Source organism: Ranitomeya variabilis, chromosome 4, assembly GCF_051348905.1.
Source record: "Ranitomeya variabilis isolate aRanVar5 chromosome 4, aRanVar5.hap1, whole genome shotgun sequence".
Lineage (NCBI taxonomy): Eukaryota > Metazoa > Chordata > Amphibia > Anura > Dendrobatidae > Ranitomeya > Ranitomeya variabilis.
The window spans coordinates 304,541,216-304,566,649 of record NC_135235.1 but is presented as its reverse complement, the minus strand read 5'-3'; the positions used below and the strand labels follow the sequence as shown (position 1 = coordinate 304,566,649).

The window sequence follows — 25,434 nt, the reverse complement described above, 5'->3', positions numbered from 1 at the left end:
TGAGACACAGATAGGCTGTGTGCCGTTTCCATACAATGAAGGTTTAATCACCAGGAGATTATCACTGCCCGGACTACAAATCATGTGAGTTATGGTTTAACAACGCTCCCTCCTCTGATTAGTATCTCACTGTCCTTTCTTTAGTTCAGACACCCCATGAAGGGGCACTTTCTAAGACCCACCGTCCACTGTAGTATTTCTGCAGGGAAATTGAACTTCTGCCAGTCTTCAGCAAGGGAAGACTTTTTTGATCAGCTTTTTAAGTAGTAAGAACAATTTTTGGCTGGATGCATTGGGCAAAAGTCCCAGAATGTACATTATGAATGCTTTTTCAGAGGGATAGAAAATTATGTAAAATTACACGCAACTTCACACCGGTCCAGGTCAACGCGTTTCGGCTGTTGGATGTTACGTTAACATGCGCCTCTATTGAGGTTAGTAACATGGTCAGGAGCTGGTGAGCCTGGAGACTCCCTTCTATCATGCCCAAATGCCCTAATGAGAGACGTAAAAGGGGGTGAGCTGATGGAGTAACCCCTTTAAGAACGCCTTTTCCTCTCATTTACTTGAGGTTGATTCACCTGGTGTCTTGCGGCCACCCCATTGTCCGGTTTTCGGGAGCTGCGTGCCGTTGCTGTTGCTCTGGTTTCTGCATGAAAGATGTTTGTGTCCTGAGGCGATGAAGAAGAGGACGAGGGAAAGATTAGGCCAGATTATTCCAGCAATGATTGGTGACCTAGAAATTACTTTAGGGTGCCTCCGAGCTACGGTACTGGCATTTGTTAGGCTACAGCTAGACTGGCACTTTTGTCCTATGTCTGCTACATACCATGGATTCAGTTTGTCAGGCCTTTTTTTTTTTTTTTCACCTAAAAGGAAAAACTATTATAACTAAGCAAAAAGTGTGATTATTATTAATAATAATAGTATTATTACTATTATTGTTATTATTAGTACTATTATCAACAGTAAATAAATATTAACAATAAATACTGATAAATAATAACACCACCAGAAATATTCATTATTATTCATTATGATTATTATTTATAATAATAGTAAATAATAATAATTATTTTTTTGTAATTTGTAGTATCAAATTAAATAAGCTAGAAGATAATGATGATGTTTTCTATGACCCAGTGATATTGTCAATGGCTTGATAGGCGCTGTATAGAAGAGTACGTATGTGAACTACCTTGTGGCAGTAGCCAGACACTGGAATTTTATTAAAGGATAACTGTCACTCGTCATCTCCTCAACACTATAGAATTATTGGTTATATAATGAAAAATGTTTTCAATTTTTACAGTATTTTTGTCTGTCTGCACAACCTAGGAGGGCACTAGAGAAAAAGTTCAGTTTCTCTAAAGTCTGTAAAGGGTATAGATTTTATCGCCATAGGATAGATCATCCATGATTAATCTGTAGGATACCAACCTCTGCGACACTTATTGACGATGAAAGGGATTATCTGCAGAAAACAACTCAGCGTCTAGTTTGGACAATCTGATGTGCATGTAATAAGTGGAGTGCAGGCTCAGCGCAAGTCGGAAGTCGGTGTATGGAGCAGGCTCATAGGGTGAGCCCGCCCTACCGGCAGATCATAGCTGTGTGTTAAAACCAGGACCTGCCTATAACAACTGTGCATGGAGAGGAGCCCACCCGTGACTGTTAGCCTGTTAAATGCTGTAGTCAAACACTGACAGTGGCATTTAACACTCACCGGCATAGGTTTGCATCCTTTCAAGAGCCCATCGGCACACCCGTGACATAATCGCATGTCGCCAATAGATTGTTATGTAGGGGGTCTGCTGAAGAGCCCTGTGTTTGTCATTATGGAGCTCCTCTGAAATCATGTCTGTAGCCCGTGATTTTTGCTATATGCAGCAAAGTTGTATCATCGCTTGTGCTATGTACAGCGATCAGATGAAGGGAACTGTTAAGAAAAGTGAAAAAAAATCTGAAAAATAAAAAAAAATAAGTTAAAATCACCCCCCTTTCCCTCATTAAAAAATAAATATATTTATACATGTGTGTATGTGTGTGTGTGTGTGTATATATATATATATATATATATATATATATATATATATATATATATATATTAATATTATAATATATGTGTGTGTGTGTGTGTAGATTTATATATTTTTATATCATATGCGAGGGCCGCTATGTGTCTCCTAGGATGCGCATAGAGGCATATTGAACCCGCTGTAGTGCATTGTAATTCCAACTACAGCTGTGGTTACAATACAAAATAAAAGGAAGTGTGGCCTTGGTCAAGCTATTTGACCAGGTCAGATTTAGGAAAACCTGGCTTGGGCTTTTGTTTTTGGAGAGATCTATAGGATTGGTAGTGGGGCGGATCTCTACCTCCACTCTGGGTCTTGGGAGTGGCCCATGTCCCTGATTCACATTTAAACTTTCAGTTTAAGTCCGTCAGTCAGTTTTTGTTTGCAAGCCGCCGAGTAGGAAGCTCTGTGTAGGACAGGTCTGTCAGTCTGAACACAGGCCAGAGAAGCAAAGCCACAGACGCACACCCGAGTGATACGGTGGTGCATTCACCCACATCAGCGGAATGTTGTTACGGACTGTAATGGGTAATCCGGCTGTGATCCGGAGGGTAACATTTGCCTTTTTGTTGTAAGTTGCCATAATAAGGCCTTTTAAGTTGGGCTAACCTGGGTCACTGCGTCTTTACCTCACTTTGTGAACGCCTCTGCATTACAATACATATACATGTGTGTTATCGCCACGTTCAAAAATATGTTAATAATCAAAATCTTAAAAAAAATAAGCCATCACACAGCTCCATCAACAGAAAAATTAAAATGTTAAATGTCTCTGGAAAATAGTGACATAAAGCCTAAAAAGTTTATTGCAAACTTCAGATTTTTTTTTTACCACTAAAATAATAAAAACTCTGGACATGTTTGGTATCACTGTAATCGTACTTATGGGCTGAATCATATTATAAGGTTATTTGTACCACAAAATGTACACCATAAAAACAATTCCCAAAAAACAATGTCCGAATTGCATTTTAGTCACAATTTCTCCCCACTTTGAGTTTTTTTCCCATTTTCCGGTACACAGTTCCATGTGGTTTTTGAATGGTGTCATTCTAAAGTACAACTCAAGCCCTCATAGGTCTATGTGGACAGAAAAATATTTTAAAAAAGTTATCTCAGGGGGGTTAAAGGGAAGGACAAAATGAAAGCGCAAAAATTGAAATTGGCCGTTTCGTTAAGGGGATATATTACAGTATTTGGGGTGATAGTTATTCAGGGAGGGGATGTGGAGACTCTCAACTGCACCACGTGAAGCCGTCACCAGCAAATCCTTCCATGTGTTAATTGCACAAACTCACAAATTGCTACTTCTGTTTTGTAATGGAAACCTTGTTACTCTGTCAAGATTTGATAGATTATAAAATGAGTCCTCTCTTGCACCAAGCGGATCTTCAAGGGATTTATCAGGGGCATGAATGTAAATGAGCAATTTGTACAAGCTGATATTTCCAGGCAGAGCAGACCGGTCAGACCAATTTACACCGCAGCAGAATGCGACGTCAGCTGTTAACACGATATGTAAATTGCATAATAGGGAGAGCGGAATATCTTTTTTGGAAGGTGTATTAGTCTAGGAGGCTGACAAGGGAAGGTTATAGCGATCAAGAACTTTTCGGTCCATGACGGGATTTGAACACATAATTAGCCTCCAATATTTAGCTATGACTAATTTGCTGTAATTTATAGCAAGAGGTCCAATATGAGAAAGCATGCAGTTTATATTATAGGCTTGTGAAGGGTCAACTTATTCTGTACTGGACTTGGTGAACAGAGTAGCTGGAAACGCTCTTGAAATAGCTGTTACCTGAATGTTCCCAACTCCCCCATGCACATAAGCGCTCCGCTCAGCCAAGCCCTCCTGTATTGTTAATGGGCGGAGAGGAAAAAGACGCAGCCAGACTCCTTTGGCAGCGGCTTTTCTTTTCTGAAAACAATAGGACCAGGCATTAGTATTTCAGTAAGCGATCCGTCTCTTCTCCCAACATTTGTTAAGGAAATGTCTGGAGACCCCCCATACACATCGGTAGTCCACCAGTCCCTCCAAAATTGTCAGGTTCAGCCAACTAACTTGTACGAGGGTTATATTCTCTATATAAACCTTAAGTGCGTCTTTAGGTGGTCTGTGCAGCAGAGCTTTCATTTGTCATATTACAAACGGGTCTGGGGTATTACTCTGGGCCAAATGTTCATTGGCCCAGCAGGGAAGGCCGCTATTTCAACCTTAGAAGAATAGTATTTCCTAGTATTTTTTACAATGTACATAAAACACTAAATTCACTCTCCGGAGAACCAGGATTGAGGTGGTCTGTGGTTAGTACCCTACTGACATCCACTGGATAGCTAGACATCAAAGGGCCATTATACAGTACTATACTATTCTTGGTCAGGTGCAATTTGTCAGACTGTGACCCTGGATTGTAAAAGGGAAGTCGAAAAGTTGTCCGATGAAGACAGTTATTCAATTTTCCCAAATTACGGAAATCTTTGAATACCCCTAATATTAGCCAAAGAGGAGAGCAACTTGGGTGATCACTGGACTGATTCTCTCGGACTGTTTTATTTTCATACATGCCCAGTTCACCCGTCCAAATGGTCATTTCCATTCACAATATCCACGAGGATCCTACAGTTTGGGCCACAATTCTTAGACCATTAGGATAACCTCTTTCCATAAGCCTCAGTAAATGTTATATGGAGGTCAAAGTGATGGCCCCCTTTATACGCCCTAGTGGAGAATGCTATACCATGCACCGCTGATTAGTAGGGCTTAAAGAAGCGTGAGGTTCACATTGCGTTAGTGCAGTCCGTTCAGCGCATACGCTAACGGACTGCGCTAACGCAAGTGCCGACTTTGGCACAGCGCTAGCGCAGATGGAGCATCTGCTAGCTCCATCTGCGCTAGCAGTGACGGACCCGGAAACGCTGCAGCCCGCGTCTCGGGTCCGTCACTCAATGATGGCACATCGCCTAGCGCACGCCCATCGTGGGCGTGCGCTAGCGATGCGTCAGACATTGCTTTCAATGGCGGCGTTAACGGACTACATTACAACGCGTTATGCCACGGTGTAACGTAGTCCGTTTAACGTACAGCCATAACGCAATGTGAACCTAGTACCAAGGTGGATTCTCTCTGATTTCCACACGTGTGGACACTGTACATGGCCCAGCACGTATGTGTACTCAATAAAGGAAGAGGCATAAGCCGTGGTCATGCACCTCTGGCTGCAGGATCACATGATATAATCCAAGATGCCGATCTTTCTTTCCCAAGATATTTGGCCATCGGATTAGAGGTGGGATACCCCATAAACATCAGATGGTCCAACCAAAATCGATCGGCCTGGTCAACAATAATCTAATCTGTATGGGCCTCTTAACAAATTGTTGTCCCAAAAAAAAGTCTATGGTAGGAAAACCCCGTTCTCGTCTTCACACCTCAAGGATTTCAGGTCATATTGGTTTTTGCTTCTCCGATAAATCTACTTTTCTTGACCTTTTTCCATCCTATTGATTTCACCAGTTAACTCCCAAACACATCTGCTGTTCTTGTTCCGCACTTCATCACAAGATCTTCCAAGTTCACTTGCCATTGTCATCCCACTCAGCCGCGCTCCAAGGTTAGTGCTTTGTGCTGCCGTCTTGTTTGACAGCAGCATAAAGATACAGGGACAATGCAATAGTCTCTCGCTCGGCCCTGCTTTGCCATCACGCTAATCCATCCGGTTCCAGTGTTTTGAAACATGTCGTGGTCTGAAAGTGATAGTCCCAGGTTCCACCTATGTACGGCTTTCTGCTCGATCACGGGCGTCATTAGCATAGCGGCATCACTTACGAGGAGCCGCTGTATAACATCCACTTATATGGAGCATGTGAGCTACGCTGCGTCACAGGTAGGATTCTAGTGCAGTTAATGAATATATAAACCTATGTATGAGTTGTAGTATAAGAATGGAGGGATATAATAGTTTGGATCACACTAATGATCCTCCAACCCTTCCATTACTCTGATAATCTATGTCAAAATGGCTGTCTAATCTGATTTGAAAGTTTAAACTCAGTCTCCACCTACCTAGCCTGAAAGACTGCTCCTCACTGTCCCTCCACTCTCCTGCTGACCTCACACTGCTCAGAACAAGCTGCAGCTGTCAGTCATGCAGGGTGGGCAGGAACTGGATACACGTGGACTCGTGAGCTCTCTTCTATGGATTTTTAAAATGCTTATCTTAAAATCCCACTGGTACCGTTTCTCCTTGCATAAAATCACATGTCGAGGCGAGGAGACTTTTAAGCCACAATGCTCCTCAGGGAAATATGCAAATTGTTTCTTTAGAGAGGATGAGGACTAGAACTCTAGTGCCACCTATAGGAAGTATCAAGTTTTGGGCTTTTATTTTAAGTCATGTGACGAGGCTCGTTAAAGGGTTGATACTGACTTTTAGGATTGATACTTCCTATAGGTGACACTGGAGTTCAAGTCCTCTTCCTCTCTGAAAAGACAATTTGCATATCTTATAATTGGCATTTTAAATCTATTTTGGAATTTATTTTCAAAGTAAGTACACCAGTCTCATCAAACTTAATACTTTTATTTAAAACTGCGATGCAGTTTGGATTGTGAAATCCAGTGACAGATCTGTTTCGAAGTCCTTGGTGGTTTGTACCGTTTCCCTTTTTCTTTTCTTCTTAAATGCATAATTTATATGATTGGAAACACAAAACCCCAATCCTTTTTAACCCTTTATCAGGAACCATTACGTCATATGGAAATTGTAATGAACAGGCTCAAGCGACGATCTCAATTTACACAGGTCAGGTGCCAGCTTCATAGGGTTAGACCTAAGGGTTAAAAAAATAAATAAAATAAATCATCCCACCCCCATTTTCTCCATCCAAAAATACATTTAAAAAAAAATTAGAAAAGCATATCCAGTATCAGTCAGATTACACCATTTATAATGGATATGGGTCACATACAATGACTATTTTGGGGCGAGATAACCATTGTTGGGTGAATGTATGGAGATAAAATAGATTAAAAGAACGGAGGAGCTGTGAACAGATCGTGAGCTCTGTATGATGAATGATAAAAATAGCCGCTCGCACCTCTAGGTGTTTTCAGATGTTTAATGAAGAATGTGAATGTTTTAAGCTGGATGGAAATGTGTGCTGGCTGAGGAGGCAGAGCTTCACGGTATAAGGAATTCAGCGTGGCACAGAGGTGTTAAAAGTTCATTTCTGTCTACAGTCAAAAACTTGATTAGACCCAAATCTGTGTCTTCTGGAGAACAATATGAGCGGTGAGGATATTATCTGAAGGAAAAATAGAATTCTAGCTAATAGTGCTCACAATGAAATATACTAATGTCATTGGCGCCAACAGGCAAATGTCCCACCAAGGGCTTAACTGTTGTCTTCATTGGGGACCCTGTTACAGATTTTAAATTAGGAGTCTTCAGCTTTAAGTTTTTGTTTCACCAATGAACTGACGTTATTTGTGTGGGGCAGCGCTGATCTATGCTCAGTCATTTTCTCCTTTCAATGTGCACTGACAGTGCGCTCTCTCGTCGGCTCGTCACTCCTTATCAGTCCAGGTGAGGGAGCGCACTGTCACTTTGCATATTTTACACTGACAAGATCCTACCGAGCATCCGTTGGAATTGACAACCGACACATACTCAGTGGAGCAGAGACTAACCCAGGCCCTGAAACTGATGTCATTGATGGCGCTTCGTTTCACTGTGGGGCAGAAGCTGCAGCAATGATCGCAGCCTCTGCCTCCTGATGACGACTCATTTGTGTATCCCAGAATGTACTGGGGATGCCACTCCAATTTGCTCAGGACATGAAATCATCGTATTTGGCCTTGATATTTCTAGAAGTGAATGATTGAGTTGCAAAAATAAGAATATTTTTTCCAAATTAAAGATCACATCCCTCATTGCATTTATGATTTTTTTTTTGTATGACTCTGGATCGGAATAAAGTTTTACGGTCAGCAACCCTCTAATCTCATGGACCCCATATGATTAAATCTGAACAGAAGGGTCATTTAAAAAAAAAATCCCTTTTTTTTTCTCCCACTCCAAGCTGCAACTGGTAATAAATTTGAGCAGTTTTTTTTCCATTGTTTTCCAGACCTGAAATCAGTCTCTCTCTGCCAGAACATTTTTTGGAACGACTCTTCAGACAGATGTAGTATTTTTGCCTTAAGGTATGAGAGCGAGCAGCTCTCCTCGGAGACAGAGTACAGATAAACCACAGCCTTAATGGTGTGATTATTACATAAAGCTCATATTTGAGTTTATTATAGTCTTTTCTTTTTTGCATTCCTTGATCGTCCCACAATTTTCCATTTTTCAATTTTTGAGAAGTACAAAATGTACTTCATAATCGTCCTAGTCTTCATTCCTGACCCCGCTCTCCCGTAGTAGCAGCGGTATTATATGGTATTTAACATTATATCCTTCACTTTTTGTAATAATTCAAGCTTAGGAAACCAGTTCTTAAGTTCTCTCTGTCCTATTCATCTGTCTCTGACCCTAAAAAAGCTTAGTGACAACCAATCGGGTCACCACGACAGAGTCCAGATAGGTTTAAGCCAGCTGTCCCAGATTCCTGAATGGATACCTAATGAAATAAGAAACGACTCTCCGTAGTGCAGAGATCCTTATGATTTAATAATGATGGCGAGACCATCAGAGGAGCAGTATGCTCAGTTTATGAGGATGTGCTGCTACCCTTGACTGGATTCTAGTATTGGAAGATAACAATTTTGGAATCAATCAAATTCAATCAAGGACTTTTTATAAATGTTTTTTTTCTTCCATGTGATGTGCCAAACCCATAACATCATTCCCTTTTACTGTTCTCATCATGTATATAAATCCCAGTTATTGGTTCCTGTAATCTGGTCTGAGGATCTGCCGAAATGCGTCTCTTGTTTATCATGAATAAAAACTGTGCAAAACTATTCCACCTCTATCAGCAGCCCAATTGTTCACCCCTATTTATATATATATATATATATATATATATATATATATATATATATATATATATATATATATATATATATATATATATATATATTTTATTATTTTTTTTTTTTTTTTTTAACTATTATTCTACATTCATAAATAGTGAGTTTGGCTGGGTGAGCAGTAGTGCAGATTTCATCATAATGCTGAATATTCACAACCAAGGATGTCCACCTGTCCACATTACTTACACTATAATTTTTCTATATTCCATAAACTTTTCTTGCTTTAATTTTTAATACAATAGTTGTTCTAAAAAAAGGGATTGTCTGGGATTCTTCCAAAGGGTTGATTTCTCCATTTGCCCAAAAAGAAAAGTACTCTATCCATAAGTTTATCTGGAACTAAACTGCAACACTTGATACAGAAAAATGTGTGTATATATTGTACTCCAGAGCTGCGCTCAGTAATCTGCTGGAGGAGTCTCTTTGCACATACATGATTGTAATAAAAACTGGATACATAATGAGCACAATACAGTCTTAACTGGGTTAAATGAGAAAATTCTCACATGTAAAGGTTGTGAAAGTCACAACCCCTGTATCAACTTGGAAAATCTTGGCTGCTGCAGATCCACACAGCGACATCCGTACTGCCAAAGGTATAAGGTGTGGGAGGAGACCATAGACATGTAAATGCTGTTATTATTTATCACCACCTGATTCTTTCTCAGGACAAAACACTTAGATTACATTACATTAAGTATCCCATACAGATCCCGAGTTACATCCTGTATTATACTCCAGAGCTGCACTCACTATTCTGCTGGTGCACTCACTGTGTACATACATTATTTATCCTGTACTGATCCTGAGCTACATCCTGTATTATACTCCAGAGCTGCACTCACTATTCTGCTGGTGCAGTCACTGTGTACATATATTACATTACTGATCCCGAGTTACATCCTGTATTATACCCCAGAGCTGCACTCACTATTCTGCTGGTGCAGTCACTGTGTACAGACATTACATTACTTATTCTGTACAGATCCCAAGTTGCATCCTGTATTATACTCCAGAACTGCACTCACTATTCTGTTGGAGGAGTCACTGTGTACATACATTACATTACTGATCCCGAGTTACATCCTGTATTATACCCCAGAGCTGCACTCACTATTCTGCTGGTGCAGTCACTGTGTACATACATTACATTACTGATCCCGAGTTACATCCTGTATTATACCCCAGAGCTGCACTCACTATTCTGCTGGTGCAGTCACTGTGTTCAGACATTACATTACTTATTCTGTACAGATCCCAAGTTACATCCTGTATTATACTCCAGAACTGCACTCACTATTCTGTTGGTGGAGTCACTGTGTACATACATTACATTACTGATCCCGAGTTACATCCTGTATTATACCCCAGAGCTGCACTCACTATTCTGCTGGTGCAGTCACTGTGTACATACATTACATTACTGATCCCGAGTTACAGCCTGTATTATACTCCAGAGCTGCACTCACTATTCTGCTGGTGCACTCACTGTGTACATACATTACATTACTGATCCTGAGTTACATCCTGTATTATACTCCAGAGCTGCACTCACTATTCTGCTGGTGCAGTCACTGTGTACATACATTACATTACTGATCCCGAGTTACAGCCTGTATTATACTCCAGAGCTGCACTCACTATTCTGCTGGTGCAGTCACTGTGTACATACGTCTACAAGTTTACTCTTTTGCATGTTGCTTATCACTCATTTGCGTTTATACTTTACGCTTACTACTCTGCTTATATTTGTTTTTCCTAATTTAGATTGAGACAGAAGAAGAAAGGAAGCGATTTGAGGAAGGGAAAGGCCGCTACCTGCAAACCAAAGCCAAGAGACAGATGAACGCACAGTCCCTGACCCAACAATAACTGGATTTCTCAGGGATTTGCCTCAGTGATGAAGAGAATAAAGCCTCGACTGATAGCACTTGCCAATATGATCACTGAGTATTGTGTTCTGTGATGTAAGATGTAATGATAACTTATTTATGCTCTGCCGTTGTTTGTGCACTCGGATAACACGTATGTAGGTGGGAATGTGGCGTCCATGTAATGAGCAGTAGTGCAGCTTAGAATACTCCGTAGATTGCAATGCACAGTAGAATAGGTTTATTGCGAGTCCAGATTATTGCACAGTCTTTCTTTACATTGGCCTTTTGGGTTTTCCCATTACAAAAAAACACTTTGGGCTGTATGTGCTTTTAAAGAATGACAAACTATACAACTGCTATGGGGGGGCTCAAAGATGGGAGGCACGGCCCTAGTTGGTTCCAAATGTTTGCTACTAGGTGGCAAAAACCCGAGCACGACTTTCCATAAGAAATGGATATTTAGCTATGAAGGGATGGGATATTGGATTAAGAGTCATGGAAAAAGGAGGAGTAAAGGGTAAAAAACATGTCTGTAAACCATGGAGACCACATAAATTTAAGGGGACCTCTTCGAAAAATGTAAAGGGACCTTTGGTTTTGCCTTATCTATTCCACCAGCTTTCTTTTATGCACCTTCTAGATCTTTTCTTCTGAAATGACTTGACTACTCATGAGTAAATGCTATACCTCTGAAACCTCAGGGCAGAATCGCACCTGAACCTGGAGACTTGGAGGGCCCAAGAAGACCAATACTATTAAGGAGCTTTCATAACTGGGGGTCCCGATAAAGATTTTGCATTGGTGCTCACAAGAGTTGAGTTATCCCACTGCGCACCCTTAGACTCCCATAGCCTTCACATGGTGGGCCTTTTGAGTGCCTACAGACCTTTTCTTGAGAACGTTTTGACCTCTGGTTACAGTTCTTGAGACCTATCCTTGACAGTCACCCAAATTTGCCTGGTCACCTCTAGGAACTAACCATATAGTTTTATTTTGTGACTCTCATCCATGTCATGGTGCTACGATCTGGGTGAGTGACATGAGCAACATCAAAATTTTACCAAAACGCTGGCCAAAGTTGGTGGCCCTTCCTGTGCCGAGTGGACCCAGTGCTCCCGCCATGATGAGAATCACATAAAATCGGATGCCGCTTTCTGTAGCGTCTGATTCTAAATTTGATTTGTTGACCCAAAGTGTTGTATTTGGAAAACCTTAGAACTTTTTTGCGTTGTGATTGCCTCACTACCGCTTTCTGCCTTATTGTCTTGTGGTTTTCTTTCCTGGCTGACTGTTGATGGTAGTAGTTCATCTAGGAGTAGTTCACAAAGAGGCTTGTGTAGACTGAGTACAATTGTAGCAAACCCGAGTCTCGAGATATATTGGGTCTTTTGAGACTAATGTTCTCATTCACTGACAGCAAGAAGAAATATTGAAATGTTGAGAAATAAAACCGCAATTGGAGGATTTCTCAAGCTGAGCTTGCCATACCCAATCCTATTGGGTTAAGGGGCGCTACATTTATTACAAGGTTGGGTTGTGCCACCTCGATTTCAGCTACAACTTACACTAGTTTCCTGGAGTTCCTTAGAGTGAATTCTTTGCGCTGTGATTGGCTGTTTTCCCGTTTTACTAATCCTCATTCACTTTTAAGAAATGGTTGGCAGAAAAGGACCAAAAGTTGCAAAATGTTTGTACAAATCAATTGTTAGAAAAAAAAACGGGGGTTCAGGGAATGACAAATTCCTCCCAAAGTTTATTAGAAACTTACCAAATTTTTCATTATGCAGCAGTTACATTTTCTGTACAATCGCCTGCAAAACCCCTTGTTAATAGTTATATAGAGGCCAGAACTGGAGAATGTGCTCCGCCTCATTTCTGGAATAAGTTGCTTAAAAGTGTGAATAAGTCATTGACTCCTCTGCTGTATTGTAAGCACTTTCTAAGCTTTATCATGTCCATGATCAGAGGTCAAAATATTTTCATACCTAATATACAGAAGAAGTGTTCAGACCAAATATCTCCAATAACTTTAGTATTTCGGCAATAGAGATATGTATTTTTTTCCGCTTGCAGCTGTGTGATGTAGAAGATGGAGCAATATTATATGGTCTTCACTGCATATTTTATTTCTAATAAAAAAAAAATCTGTGGAAACTTTTTGGATTACAGAGTCATGATTTGGGAACACGTAATACAAGATATTGTATAGAAAGGTTCGTTTTGCGGGTAAATGTAATTTTATTTCCCGCATTGTGTCCAATAGGGGGCGCTAGTGTGTTTTTAATTATGTCTCAAATATTTTTATTTGATCCGCTGTCACCTGATGGGTTTGTCCAACACATATAAAGAATTAGGGTGACTGGTTATCGGAGGAAATTTTAAAGGAACTTAGAAAAACCTTATAAATCCATTAATAGAGCTGAATCCACCATTACAGGAAACCTGTCACATGAAATAAACAACTATTAACCTGCAGATATAGGGTTAATAGTGCTCTGAAACTGCCCAGCGAAGCCACTGAAAGCCCCACCACCAGGAGGAAATGAACTGTAATCCTCCTGGCAGCATTCAGCTGTCAGTCATGGAGGTGGCGCCAGCACCGCTTCATTACCCGCTCTGTGTATAGAAAGCTGCGGCTATAACCGCGCCCCCGGCACCGACTGACAGCAGGATCAGCATTAGAGATGGCTGTCAGTCAATGCTGGGATGCAGTTACAGCCGCAGCTCTCTATACACAGAGGGGTGAGTGAACCACCGTCGGTGCCACCCATATGACTGATCGCCGAATGCTACCGGAAGGAATAAAGTTCCATTTCTCCTGGCAGTGGGGCTCTCAGTGGCGGTGCCTGGCAGGTTCAGAACACTATTAACCCTATATCTTCAGGTTAATAGAGTTTATTCCACGTGACAGGTTCCTCTAAAGATTTCAAAGGCATTTTCTACTGGACAACCCATTCTTTAATGCTATAGTGTCCAAGATAAAATATAAAAAAAAAAAAAAAAAAAAGAAAACCCACAAACCTCCCAGACTGGCGAAAGTATGAAGGCTGCAGCCAATCGACGGGCACTGATTTAAACAACCGGCGGGAGACACGGCACCCTGACATTGCTGTAATAACTCCGGTCTGGGAGATGAGTACGAACCCTTCAATCATTTAGCCAATAATCAATCTCTCTTTCTTGCAATTACATCATTGCGCCATGAAATGGAGAATATTGGAGAGCCTATGGCCTCTTCTATATGCAAGATTTCAAGAGAAAAATTAAGGAAGTAGTACTATTTTTATTTAATGTTTGCATTCATAAGAATCTTGCGCTGCACCACTAGCTGCACGGGAACCGAACAAGCTTCTCCCGCAGACAGTGAGCAGCAGGACACTGTGTTATTAGCTTATCTATAGATGGCCCCTCTATCTAACACATACGGTCATCCCCTTTAAAGCATGCTACCCTCTTGGCACCCACAGTATATATGGGAATTTGTATAATGCACGTATTATCGGCATCAGAAGATTTCTGACTTCCATTTCCGTTGTCCTAATGAACCCTTCATGTTGTGTAAAGTGGAGCGTGCTGGCACAAGGTGACACTTTTCATGCAGTACATGTCACAACAGGAGGAAGCAAAGGGTAAATTATTTAAACCTCTCAAGTCGAATCTAAAAACAGTTGTACTGAGAAATCTGCTGCTGTTCCATCACTGCGATGCCATTTTTTTGTTGATTTTTTTCCTCCTCTGTCACTTTAAAAAAAAGACTGCCGTGATTTAGCTACTTTTTGGGAGTGATCTTTTAGTCCGGGTTTCATAGAAACGTATTAGCCCAGTGTTCTCCTCCCTCTCCAACCTCATGGCTTCTCATCAGGGATCTATCTCTTTATATAGTGGGAAAGGTAACGATGCAATAATGGAACGCCAAAAAGGAATTATCCCTCCTAATATCCCACTAAAGGAACAGGATTTCGCTTTGCACAACAACTGATTCCTTTAATTTCCTGTTCCCTTTATCTTGTCTAATACCTAAGACCTCATTTGATCCTTAACCTAGTTTTACACATGCTTACACTCGTGTCACTTCTCTGCATTTTTCATTCGCTTCTTGTAACCTTGATAACTAGTCATGCTTAGAATGATTCCGGTGATCTACATTCCCATCACACAGAGTAGACAGCTCCTGTTTGTCACAAGCAAAGAGAAAAACAGCGCTATTACATGCTTTTAATTAATGGATCACAAAGCAGACTTAAAGGGATCCTTTCAGTGGATTTTTTTAATTTAAACTGCACACCCCTTCCAAGAGCCACTGTTCCACTGATTCTGGAACAGATTTTCTTTTTCTTCTGTGCCCCTTCGTTCCAAAGTTTTGCCCCTGGTAATAAAGGTCCAAATTTTCCCTTCAACTGGGTGTGTGCCACCGAACTTGTCAGTGGGCGTAGCCTTGTTTTGATTGGTCAGCATCAGAGGAGAAAAGCACATGCCCATAGAGAAGTTCTGTGGTGTACATCCAGTTGGTTGAAGGGAAAATTTCCATCTTTATTAGCGGAGGGCATAACTTTGGATCGGAGGGGCACAGAAGAAAAAGATAAACTGTTTCAGAATCAGTGGAGAAGGGTCCCAAATGGAGGAAATACTCAAAAAATCCAGGGAAAGTTCTCTTTAAATGGCACAGGTGCCCAAGTATGTAAATGTGCTGGAAGTTCTCAGCTGTGATCATAATGGGGGGACTTTTAAACTGTGTCTATGGTGCTTTTTAACTAAATGACTGACTCTCAGCAGACTGATAACAGAGAGCAATAAATGACCATCACCTAAACAGCACTTCGGCATTATAGAAAAATGAGGTTTTATGTCCTATATGTGGTCCTAATTTTGAAATAAATGAATGTACCCCCCCCCATATCAGACCACACAGGCTGATTCCTGTTTTAGACCCCCACTGTCTCTGAAGGCTACATACAGTATATACAGAATAATAGGAACTTCCACCATTGTCAAAAACTATTTTTACATTTTTAGTACAAATAAAAAATCTGTTGCTGTATTGCCTTAGCCAAATAGAAAAAGAACAGTTGTGAAAAGTTAAAGAGCTTTGTAAAGGGAACCTGTCATGTTGGGTATGGTCGCTGATCTGCAGGCAGGAGGTTATAGACCAGGAGGAGCTGATCAAACTAATATACATTTTGTTGGAAAAGTTTTATTGAAATCCCTGGTGCTTGTAGCCTATGAGTCCAGTGGGCGGTCCTACTAGTGATTGACAATCTTCCCTGTATGACTGCGCCTGCAGAGATGGCTGTTAGTCAGTAGGCCCGCCCACTGGACTCATTATGCTGCAACATCGGAGCATAATGCAAGTGAACGTGGTTGCATTGCAGCCCGCTGTGACAATCAAGTCGCAAAAAGTCTGAACCTCCTTCACATGTAGATGCATCATACAGGGATAGTTGGCCACGAGAGTCACGACTTTAGTTGCAGAAAAAGTTGCCATGTTGTCCCGTTCTTAAGGTGCAGAGGGGCTTCAGATGATTGTCGAAAATAATGTTATACTCTATCTCCTAATAAAAGGGAGGACAGGGGTATGCAATCTCGTGGGTGACTATATGGTAGCTCTATGACTGCTAAAATGGCAACCTCTACTTTTGGACCCATCTACAAGATGTAGAATCAGTTAGTACTGAGCGGCCTGGGCAGGCGGCAAGGATCAGATATAAAGAGGTGTCGCTGTGGCTAAGGTTTGGGTTTTGAGGAGCGCTTGGGAAAGCTTTTTCAGCAGATGTCCATTAGATAAGAGGCCTGCTTTCCTGGCATTTTATCAATTGATTTTGATTCAAGTAGGTCCAATCTCCAGATGCCCGTCACACAAGAGCCTACAGACAAAAGCAGGAATCGTATCAATAGCCCACAAAAATGCACGATCTTCAATTATCTCCCATTGAGAACAAGTGTGCGCTTTGAAGTTCGATCCATCCCGAGTTGGGGAGAATAAAACAAAAAAAAATCAATTAACAGAAAATGTTGCTTGCGCGAGCTGCCTCTGTCGCTTACCTGACTCTTTTGCAGTTGCTTTGATGTGGAAAGAATAGTTTCAGCAGCAAGATTAGTGACCTGGAAATTTACAAAATGTGTGGGATATGTAGAAAACAGACTAAGGCGAGAAGGAAGGAAGACGAAACAAAAGGAGTCTGGCTGATCTCCCTCAAGGATGGAGCATATGTCTGCGACTATACACCTACTTCATCTGCCATTAATATGAACTGACAATTATGACAACTTGCTTACGATAGATCTTTTCCCAGGATGATAACAAGAAGCACTGAAAGTGTATTTAATGATTCCGACAGAATGGAAAGTACAGGCAGGATCATCAACGTTTCAACCAATATGGTCTTTGTCAAGAGCCTCTGTGATGGCATCATCCGTGAGCTCTAGTGAAATGTGGAACTGGTCGTGCTCAGTGACTGAGCCTGAGATCTTTAAAAGCTAAGCTATGTCTTCTATCTGTTGCTGCATTCCTGAGAAATCAGTGATTTAATTCATAAGCAAATTAGGCATTAAGTGTTCTGGTACCTGACAGAGCACTTCCTGAGCCTCTGCCTCCCGAGGTTGTTTTGCTGCCCAGCACCAGCCTCTTTGCTTGATTGATAGCTTACTTTCCGTACAACATAAGGTGTCAGGCAAGGTTATTAGATAATGATCTATCAGGCTGAAGAGACGTCTTCTGGGTGGAGAAACAACCTTGGAAGGCAGAGGCTCGGGAAGTGCTCTGGCATTTTTTTTTCCTCATTTGCATGTTAATTAAAGCTCTGAATTGTCCAGAATGCAGCAACAGATATAAGACATAAAGGTGTTTATATCTTGCAAATATAAGCAGATTGAGGGGTTGATGGTACAAACAGACTCCTGCCACCTCATCAGGTCAACACAACTATTTCACTCCTAAGATACCAGCCAATATTTGAATCCTCAATTTGCAATCCGTGTTCCTGATCTACCCAGGAATGCCCCCAAAACTTCCCAGAAATGCCCATTTGTATAAAACCGTGTACCATTTCAGGTTTGGACAGTTCTAAAACACACTATATGAACAAAAAAGTATTGGGACATGCCCACATTATACCTACAGGACCTTTATGATCTCCCATTCTAAATCCACAGACATTACCATATTTTTCAGACTATAAGATACACTTTTAAGCAAGAAAAATTCTTGCTAAAAAGTATGTGTATCTTATAGATTGGATGCATTCTACCTGATCACAGAGATCTGCTCTTTCTCCTCCTGCCCCACACTGATCTACTGTATGTGATCAGTGCAGGGCAGAAGAGGAAGCTACTGGGAACTGCTACCGGGGCTGCATGGGATTCAGGTCATGCGATGCGTTACATAAGTGGAATAAACTTCAAAATGGGGTAATGTATAGTGTGTGTGCGCGCATGCACATGTAGCAGAGATGCTTGTGTATGTGAATGTAGCAGAGCTGAATGTACAGTATATGTAAATGTGCATGTAGTAGAGCCATGTGTGTATGTAGCAGAGCTGAGTGTGCATGTACTGTCCATGCAGTAGTGTTGTGTATGTGTGTGCGCTGCAGTGAGTATACATAATGTGCGTGCTGTATATGTGTATAATACACATGCTGTGGAGAAATACTAATAGATCTATTACTTCCCTATTTTACCCTACGGCATTAAAATGATAAAATGTTATAATGATCCGGCCACTTTACACCGCCAGGGAAGTTTTAGTTAAAATAAAGTAATATGGAGTCGGTCCCCACTTTGCAGCTATAACAGCTCCCGCTCTACTGGAAAGATTTTGGATGCGTCTGTGGGAATTTTTGCTCGTTCATCCAGAAGAACATTTGTGAGGTCAGACACTGATGTTGGGGGAGGTCGGGCTCATAATCTCTGCTCTAGTTCTTCCCAAAGGTGTTGGATGGGGTTGAGGTCCTGTATACTGTAAGTACCGGTCACCCCATGGGATGAAACCAACCGTAAAGCAGTTATACGGTCTGCCACTACTGTACATACGCCATATTAGATGTTTTATCAGGTGGGGTACATAAATCCCGGCTTTACACCTTTTCTCCTTCAAAATGGACACACATCTCCAAGAGTCAAATGGGTCTTTTAATTTCAAAAACTTCCAATTTTTATAGAAAAAGGCAACTTTAGTTAATTGAGTTCCCACGATAAAAGCAGAACGCGCTGATCACCACGCGGCCGGCTGTATATTCCATCATTTGTACCTGGTTATTTATATATTCCATAAATTACAATCTAATTACCTTGGCAACAAGCGCTCGCTGCTAATAATATTATCGGGAATTATACGGCTTTCCGTGTAATGAAAACAGCAATTAACCTATTCACTGTCAGATCACTGATGGATCTGGGAGGGCAGAGGGGGCTTACGGGTGTCCGGCTCCAATCAGGTCCTCCACATGTCACCTCAAGCCCTTCCAAGAAGGAAAAAAAAATATATACTTAAAGGGGGATTTTCAAGTTTTAAATTTATTCCCTATCCACGGGACAGAAGATAAACTTCCCGATTGCTGGGGGTCCAAGATCTCTAGGAACCCTCCAATCCCCAGAAACTGGGCTCTGAAGAGCGCCATGTGAATGGAGTGGTGGTCAACCATGCTCCCTGGTGGTCGACCATGCTCCCTGGTGGTCGACCATGATCCCTGGTGCTCCATTCATTGTTATGGAAGTGCTGAAGACCAGGGAAGTGCAGCGCTAGGCTGTCTACAGCACTTTCATTAAGAATGAATAGAGTGAATGTTCTTGTGATCAATACTTCAAGTTCTAAGGATCGGTAGGGGTCTCAGAGGTTGGACCCCAGCAAACACAAAATTATTCCCGATCACATAAATAGGGGGTGACTTCCAAACCTCAGAATACCCCTGAGATACCTTCCAGAACTAACTAATGTGTATGCCTGACCTTGCTGGACATTGATGGCATAAACCACCATTTTGAAGGGGGGCACATTAAGATTTTAAATGTTATTCTTCTATATACAAGTAATTTCAGTGACTGAGTCTGAACTGCAATTCTATATGCAGCCTATGGCGAGGAGTGGCGCTATTTCTAGACGTAAAGAAACAGACACTTTTTCAAATTTTTGATGGCTCCAATAAGTCATACTGAAGCATAGTCAAGTCATATTGGTAACTTTAACAGGAAGACGCTCAAAGAAGAAGTGACGGGTCTGAAAAGATAGTTTTATTTAAGAGAAGTGAGATGTTATGTAGCAGGCCGGTCGCAGTTTATGACGGGCTTCACGCTCGCGAGAGCCATTCCTGCAGTTAACAGCTCATTACCTCCTAAAACATTGATGCAGGGCACATTATGGGTACAGGGCATTCTGTGTGATCTGGACGTGTAATGCGGCACTGACCTGTGAATGTGCCCTCAGAGGGCTGCAAAGACGAACCGGCCAAGATGGGGAACAGTGAGGAGTCTAGTACAGGGCTTCATAGGGTGCACATAAAGGGGGAGTTCAAAGCACGATGGGACCACCATATGGGTCCGTGCTTTCACATTGAGGTTCCTGAGTCTCAGGTAACAATTTTGGCCAGGGACATACTGACTTACCGCCTGGCGAGACTCGGGCAGTGTGATTGACAGCTCTGCTCTTAATACTATGGATCTGAAAACATATGTTACTGTGCTGAATTCTTAATCCTTTATTGTACAGAGCAGCAATTGTGGGCACAGACAGAAGAGGCCCCTGTGCAAGAACAATATATGGGCCCTTTGAAGGTCAATAATTCATTGTAATACAAATTTTCACTTCTTTGGAGGTGGTAGTGGCCCCTTTACCTCTTGGTCCCCTGTGTGGATGAAAAGGTTGTACTAATGACATGTCCGCTCTTGCACAGCAGATTCGGGCAGGTGTGGACATCTCACTCGGATACTAAATGTATCCTCACCTTCCATGTCCCTTTTATAATACTGATGTCTCTACAAGGTGAAGGGGCTTTCTCAGAAGTCAGGACTCAGGTGTACTACCTGTGAACCCCCTACCACTATTTCCCTGCTTCCTAAAATGCACATATACCAAGCTCTATGTGGAGTAATGGGGTTAACATATTTGCACAATTCAGCAGTCCTTTGTAAACCTACTTATTACAAAGCCTGACAGCCTAATCATTGTGTCACACCATCTGCTTCCACGTTTAATGCTGCCAGCTAACCCTTCAGTCTGAATCATGTAACTGAGCAAATAAAGTTAATCTGTGTCACAAAGAGCTCACAATCTAATTATCTTCTGTTCTGAAGATGCGTCGCCCGCATCGCTGCAGCCAGGAGCAGCCTTTCCATCGCTAAATATTTAATGCGTGCTTTCTTATCTTACGTAAAATAACACTTAACTGTTATGGGACCTGGCAATGGCATATGCGAATACAGCCACTGAGGGAAAAATGAGAGCAGCGAGAGTGATCTGGGCAGCGGATTAGAAAAGCGCTGCAGCAGATATGCTCTACAGTCACTAGTATACAGTGTACGTGTAGGATGGGTTTCACCATTGCAGGGTATAGATGGAAGAAAGGGGGAATACCCAGTTGAGTTCCCAGTCAATGCGTACTTTCTTATGTAAAATAATACTTTTAACTGTTATGGGACCTGGCAATGTCAGATGCGAATACAGCCACAGACTGAAAAATGAGAGCAGCGAGCGTGATCTGGGCAGCGAAGGAGAAAAGCGCTGCAGCAGATATGTTCTACAGTCACTAGTATACAGGGTACGTGTAGGATGGGTTTCACCATTGCAGGGTATAGATGGAAGAAAGGGGGAACAGTGACACTCAGTCGGGTCCCCAATCAATCAATGCAAGGAATCACTAAGCGTGAGAGTGGCTTCTCCCCTGCCTTCACCATGTAGATGATCGGCCACTGACCTTGTGATTACAGTTATCTGTTGGACCAATGGATGCACCAAGCACATAATCTAGTATAATGGGAAGAGGAGCTATAGACTAACACTGTATATGTTGCCCTGCTGCCATTCCTGCAGCTAATGAGTTTAAGGGAATTTGTCACAAGGTTTTTGCTGCCTAATCTGAGAGCAGCATGATGTAGGGGCAGAGACCCTGATTCCAGTGATGTGTTACTGGGCTGCTTGCTGTAGTTTTGATAATATTCTGATAAAAAAAAGGGGTTTTATCAGTAGAAGACTAGTAAACCTGCTGCCATGTAGTCTAACCACGCCCCATCTCTGATAGGCAGCTTTCTGCCTATGCATAGTACACACAGAAAGCTGCCAATCAGTGATGTGGGCAGGGTTATACAGAGCTCAGCATTCAGAGAACTGCTAGATTTGCAGCTGAGAAAGCATTAAGCTACTTACTGGTAGCGGCATTTTTCGGAGGCCCATGACAGCACTACGAGAGAGGGGATCCGCCCTTCAGGAACAGGAAACCTACAGATACAAAAGGGCGGCACCTCTCCCTATGCATCAGTTGTATTTCAGAGCCTGAGAGGACTACAGCGGTTAGTGGCACACAAATATACATTATATACAGTTCATATACAAAAATAATCCATTGCATTGTAACTAGATACCACACGTGAGATCTATCTATTTCATTATATACATTATAGGAAGTGCACCCCCCACGTGAATAGGGAGGGAACTAAGGGTGGTGTCATGGGCCTCCAAAAAATGCCGCTACCAGTAAGTAGCTTAATGCTTTATTCGGACTCCCATGACAGCACTACGAGAGAATTACAGAGATGTAAACTACCTTAGGGAGGGACTATAGCTTGTAGCACCCTTAACCCGAAGGTGAGATCAGAGGAGAACCCCAAGTCCAACCGATAGTGCTTAAAAAAGGTGGAAGGGGATGACCACGTAGCTGCCTTACATATCTGGTCGATCGATACTCCAGATCTTTCCGCCCAGGATGTAGCCATGGCCCGGGTGGAATGCGCCCTCAGATTGTGCGGAGCCGGACCTCCACCTGTAGTATAAGCCAGAGAGACAGCATCCCTAATCCACTTCGCTAGTGTGTACTTCGATACTCTAAGCCCTTTCCTAGGACCTTGGAAGGATAAAAATAACGCATTATCTCTCTTCTAAGCGTCAGTGACTGCGATATATTCTAACAGGCATCTCCTAACATCTAATTTATGGAGTAGTTCTTCCTTAGTATTAGAAGGATTAAGGAGAAATGATGGTAAAACTATCTCCTGTGATCTGTGAAAATGTGAGGCCACTTTTGGCAAATAGGCTGGGTCCGGTTTGAGGACTACTCTGTATAAGGGGAGAGTCTAGAGAGCGCCTGTATGTCCCCTACCCTACGAGCAGATGTTATTGCTACTAAAAATGCTGTTTTGAGGGACAATAATTTAACTGAGGCTGAATGTAAGGGCTCAAACGGTTCCCTAGTCAAGGCTGAAAGGACTAGGTTGAGATCCCAAGGCACCGACCTGTTCTTGTGTATAGGTCTAGCTCTACTCGATGCTTTAATAAACCTTGATACCCAATGGTTATTAGCAATGTTACAAGAAAACAGGGCCCCTAGGGCTGAGACTTGTACTTTTAGCGTACTTGTAGATAGATTTAGCTCTAACCCCTTCTGCAGGAATTCTAAAATCTGGTTAATTGGTAACCCTTCTTCAATATTAAAATCTGAAGAGGCCAGGAACTTCCTCCAGGTTCTAGAGTAGATTCTTGTTGTTATTTGTTTTCTACTCTTCATAAGGGTATCAATTAAATTTGGGGAAAACCTCTGTTTTTTAACAATGACCTCTCAAACTCCATGCCGTCAAATGGAGCCCCTTCACTTGTGGATGGCTGATCGGACCTTGATGGAGTAAATCCGGAATGTCCGGAAGTACCCAGGGGTCTTCCACCGACATGGTTCTGAGCCAGGCAAACCAAGCCCTTCTGGGCCAGAATGGGGCGATCAGTATGACTCTTGCTCGATCCTCCCTTATCTTTCTGACCACAAGAGGCAATAGGCCCAGTGGGGGGAACGCGTAAGCCAATTGGAAATTCCATCTGATCAGGAAGGCATCCACTGCCAACGGATTCTCCCTGGGATTTAGGGAACAGAACTTTTTTGTTTTTCTGTTGTCCTTGGTGGCAAATAAGTCCACCTCGGGATGACCCCACATGTGGACAATCTGATTGAAGATGTCTCTGTTCAGAGACCATTCCCCTTGTTTTAAGGTGTTGCGGCTTAGAAAGTCTGCTTTTATATTCTCTTCTCCTCTTAAATGCAGTGCAGTTAAAGATAGTAAATGGCTCTCTGCTGTCTGGAGCAGGCGGTCCGCTACTTCCATCAGAGAATCGGAATGTGTTCCACCCTGGTGATTTACGTAGGCTACCGCCACCCGGTTGTCGGAGAGGATCTTGACATGGTGACCCTGTAGATATACGAGGAGTTCCTTAACTGAAAATTCAATTGCCATTAACTCTCTCTGATTAGAAGAGGCTGATGTTTGGGGGTCCCATAGACCCTGAACTACAATGTCACCCATGTGTGCCCCCCACCCCGTAGGGCTGGTGTCTGTTATTACACGAGTCACATGTGTCACCCAGGGAACTCCTGCTGACAGTTTGTCTTCTTCTAGCCACCATCTGAGAGATGTAAGAACTACAGGACTTAAAGTCACCTGACCCTGCAAGGACCCATGTAAGGCTCTATCATTATCCAGTACCTCAAACTGTAAAGGTCTGGTGTGGAATTGGGCCCCACGGACGGCGGGAATACACGAAGTTAGGGATCCTAACAGTGACATAGCCTGCCTAAGGGTCATGGACGGTTTATTAATCGCTTTTAACACCTGTTGTTGAATATGGAGTAATTTATCAGGTGGAAGACAGCATTGTTGGGTCTCTGAATTCAATAACAGCCCAAGGAATCTCTGAAGTTTTAGGGGCTGTAAACGGGATTTTTCATAATTTATAATCCAGCCCAGACGTTCTAGTTTGGTCGTAGCTGTCTTTACTTGTGAAAGGCAATGGTCTGCTGAATTCCCCACTATAAGGAAATCATCCAGATAAGGAATAATGAGGATATTGAATTCCCGTAAATGCCCATGACCTCAGCGACTACTTTTGTAAACACCCTAGGTGCTGCTGAAATGCCGAAGGGAAGGGCTCTAAACTGAAAATGGCGAACAATTCCCCCCATAGATACCGCAACTCTGAGGAACCTCTGGAAGTTCTCATGGATAGGTATATGATAGTATGCATCCTTTAAATCTACAACTACCATGAAGCAGTGTTTGAACAACATCTTTATTGTAGAACTGATTGACTCCATTTTAAAGGTTTTATTAACCAGGTACTCATTAAGGGACTTAAGATTAATGATAGTTCTAAATGATTTATCTGGTTTTTGAATCAGAAATAGAGGAGAGTAGAACCCTCTTCCTCTTTCTGATTCTGGGATTTCAATCAGCACTTTTTTAAGGCATAAATTCATGA

The 25,434-nt window shown here is 42.0% G+C and overlaps 1 protein-coding gene and 1 long non-coding RNA gene across 10 annotated transcripts in view; one reads left to right on the top strand and one right to left on the bottom strand.

Annotated features, from left to right (window-relative positions):
- ACOT7 (acyl-CoA thioesterase 7) overlaps positions 1-13,148 on the top strand; it is a 218,064-nt gene extending 204,916 nt beyond the window's left edge. For all 9 annotated transcript variants that reach the window (XM_077250333.1, XM_077250334.1, XM_077250330.1 and 6 more), the window contains one exon: positions 10,888-13,148. In XM_077250333.1, the coding sequence (XP_077106448.1) occupies positions 10,888-10,992 (105 nt within the window). In that variant the 3' untranslated portion in view covers positions 10,993-13,148. The remainder of the gene's footprint in view (positions 1-10,887) is intronic.
- The window catches only part of LOC143764607 (uncharacterized), an 83,373-nt gene continuing 64,637 nt past the window's right edge, over positions 6,699-25,434 (bottom strand). The window contains exon 3 of the long non-coding RNA XR_013213231.1: positions 6,699-6,914. This is a non-coding gene — a long non-coding RNA (uncharacterized LOC143764607). The remainder of the gene's footprint in view (positions 6,915-25,434) is intronic.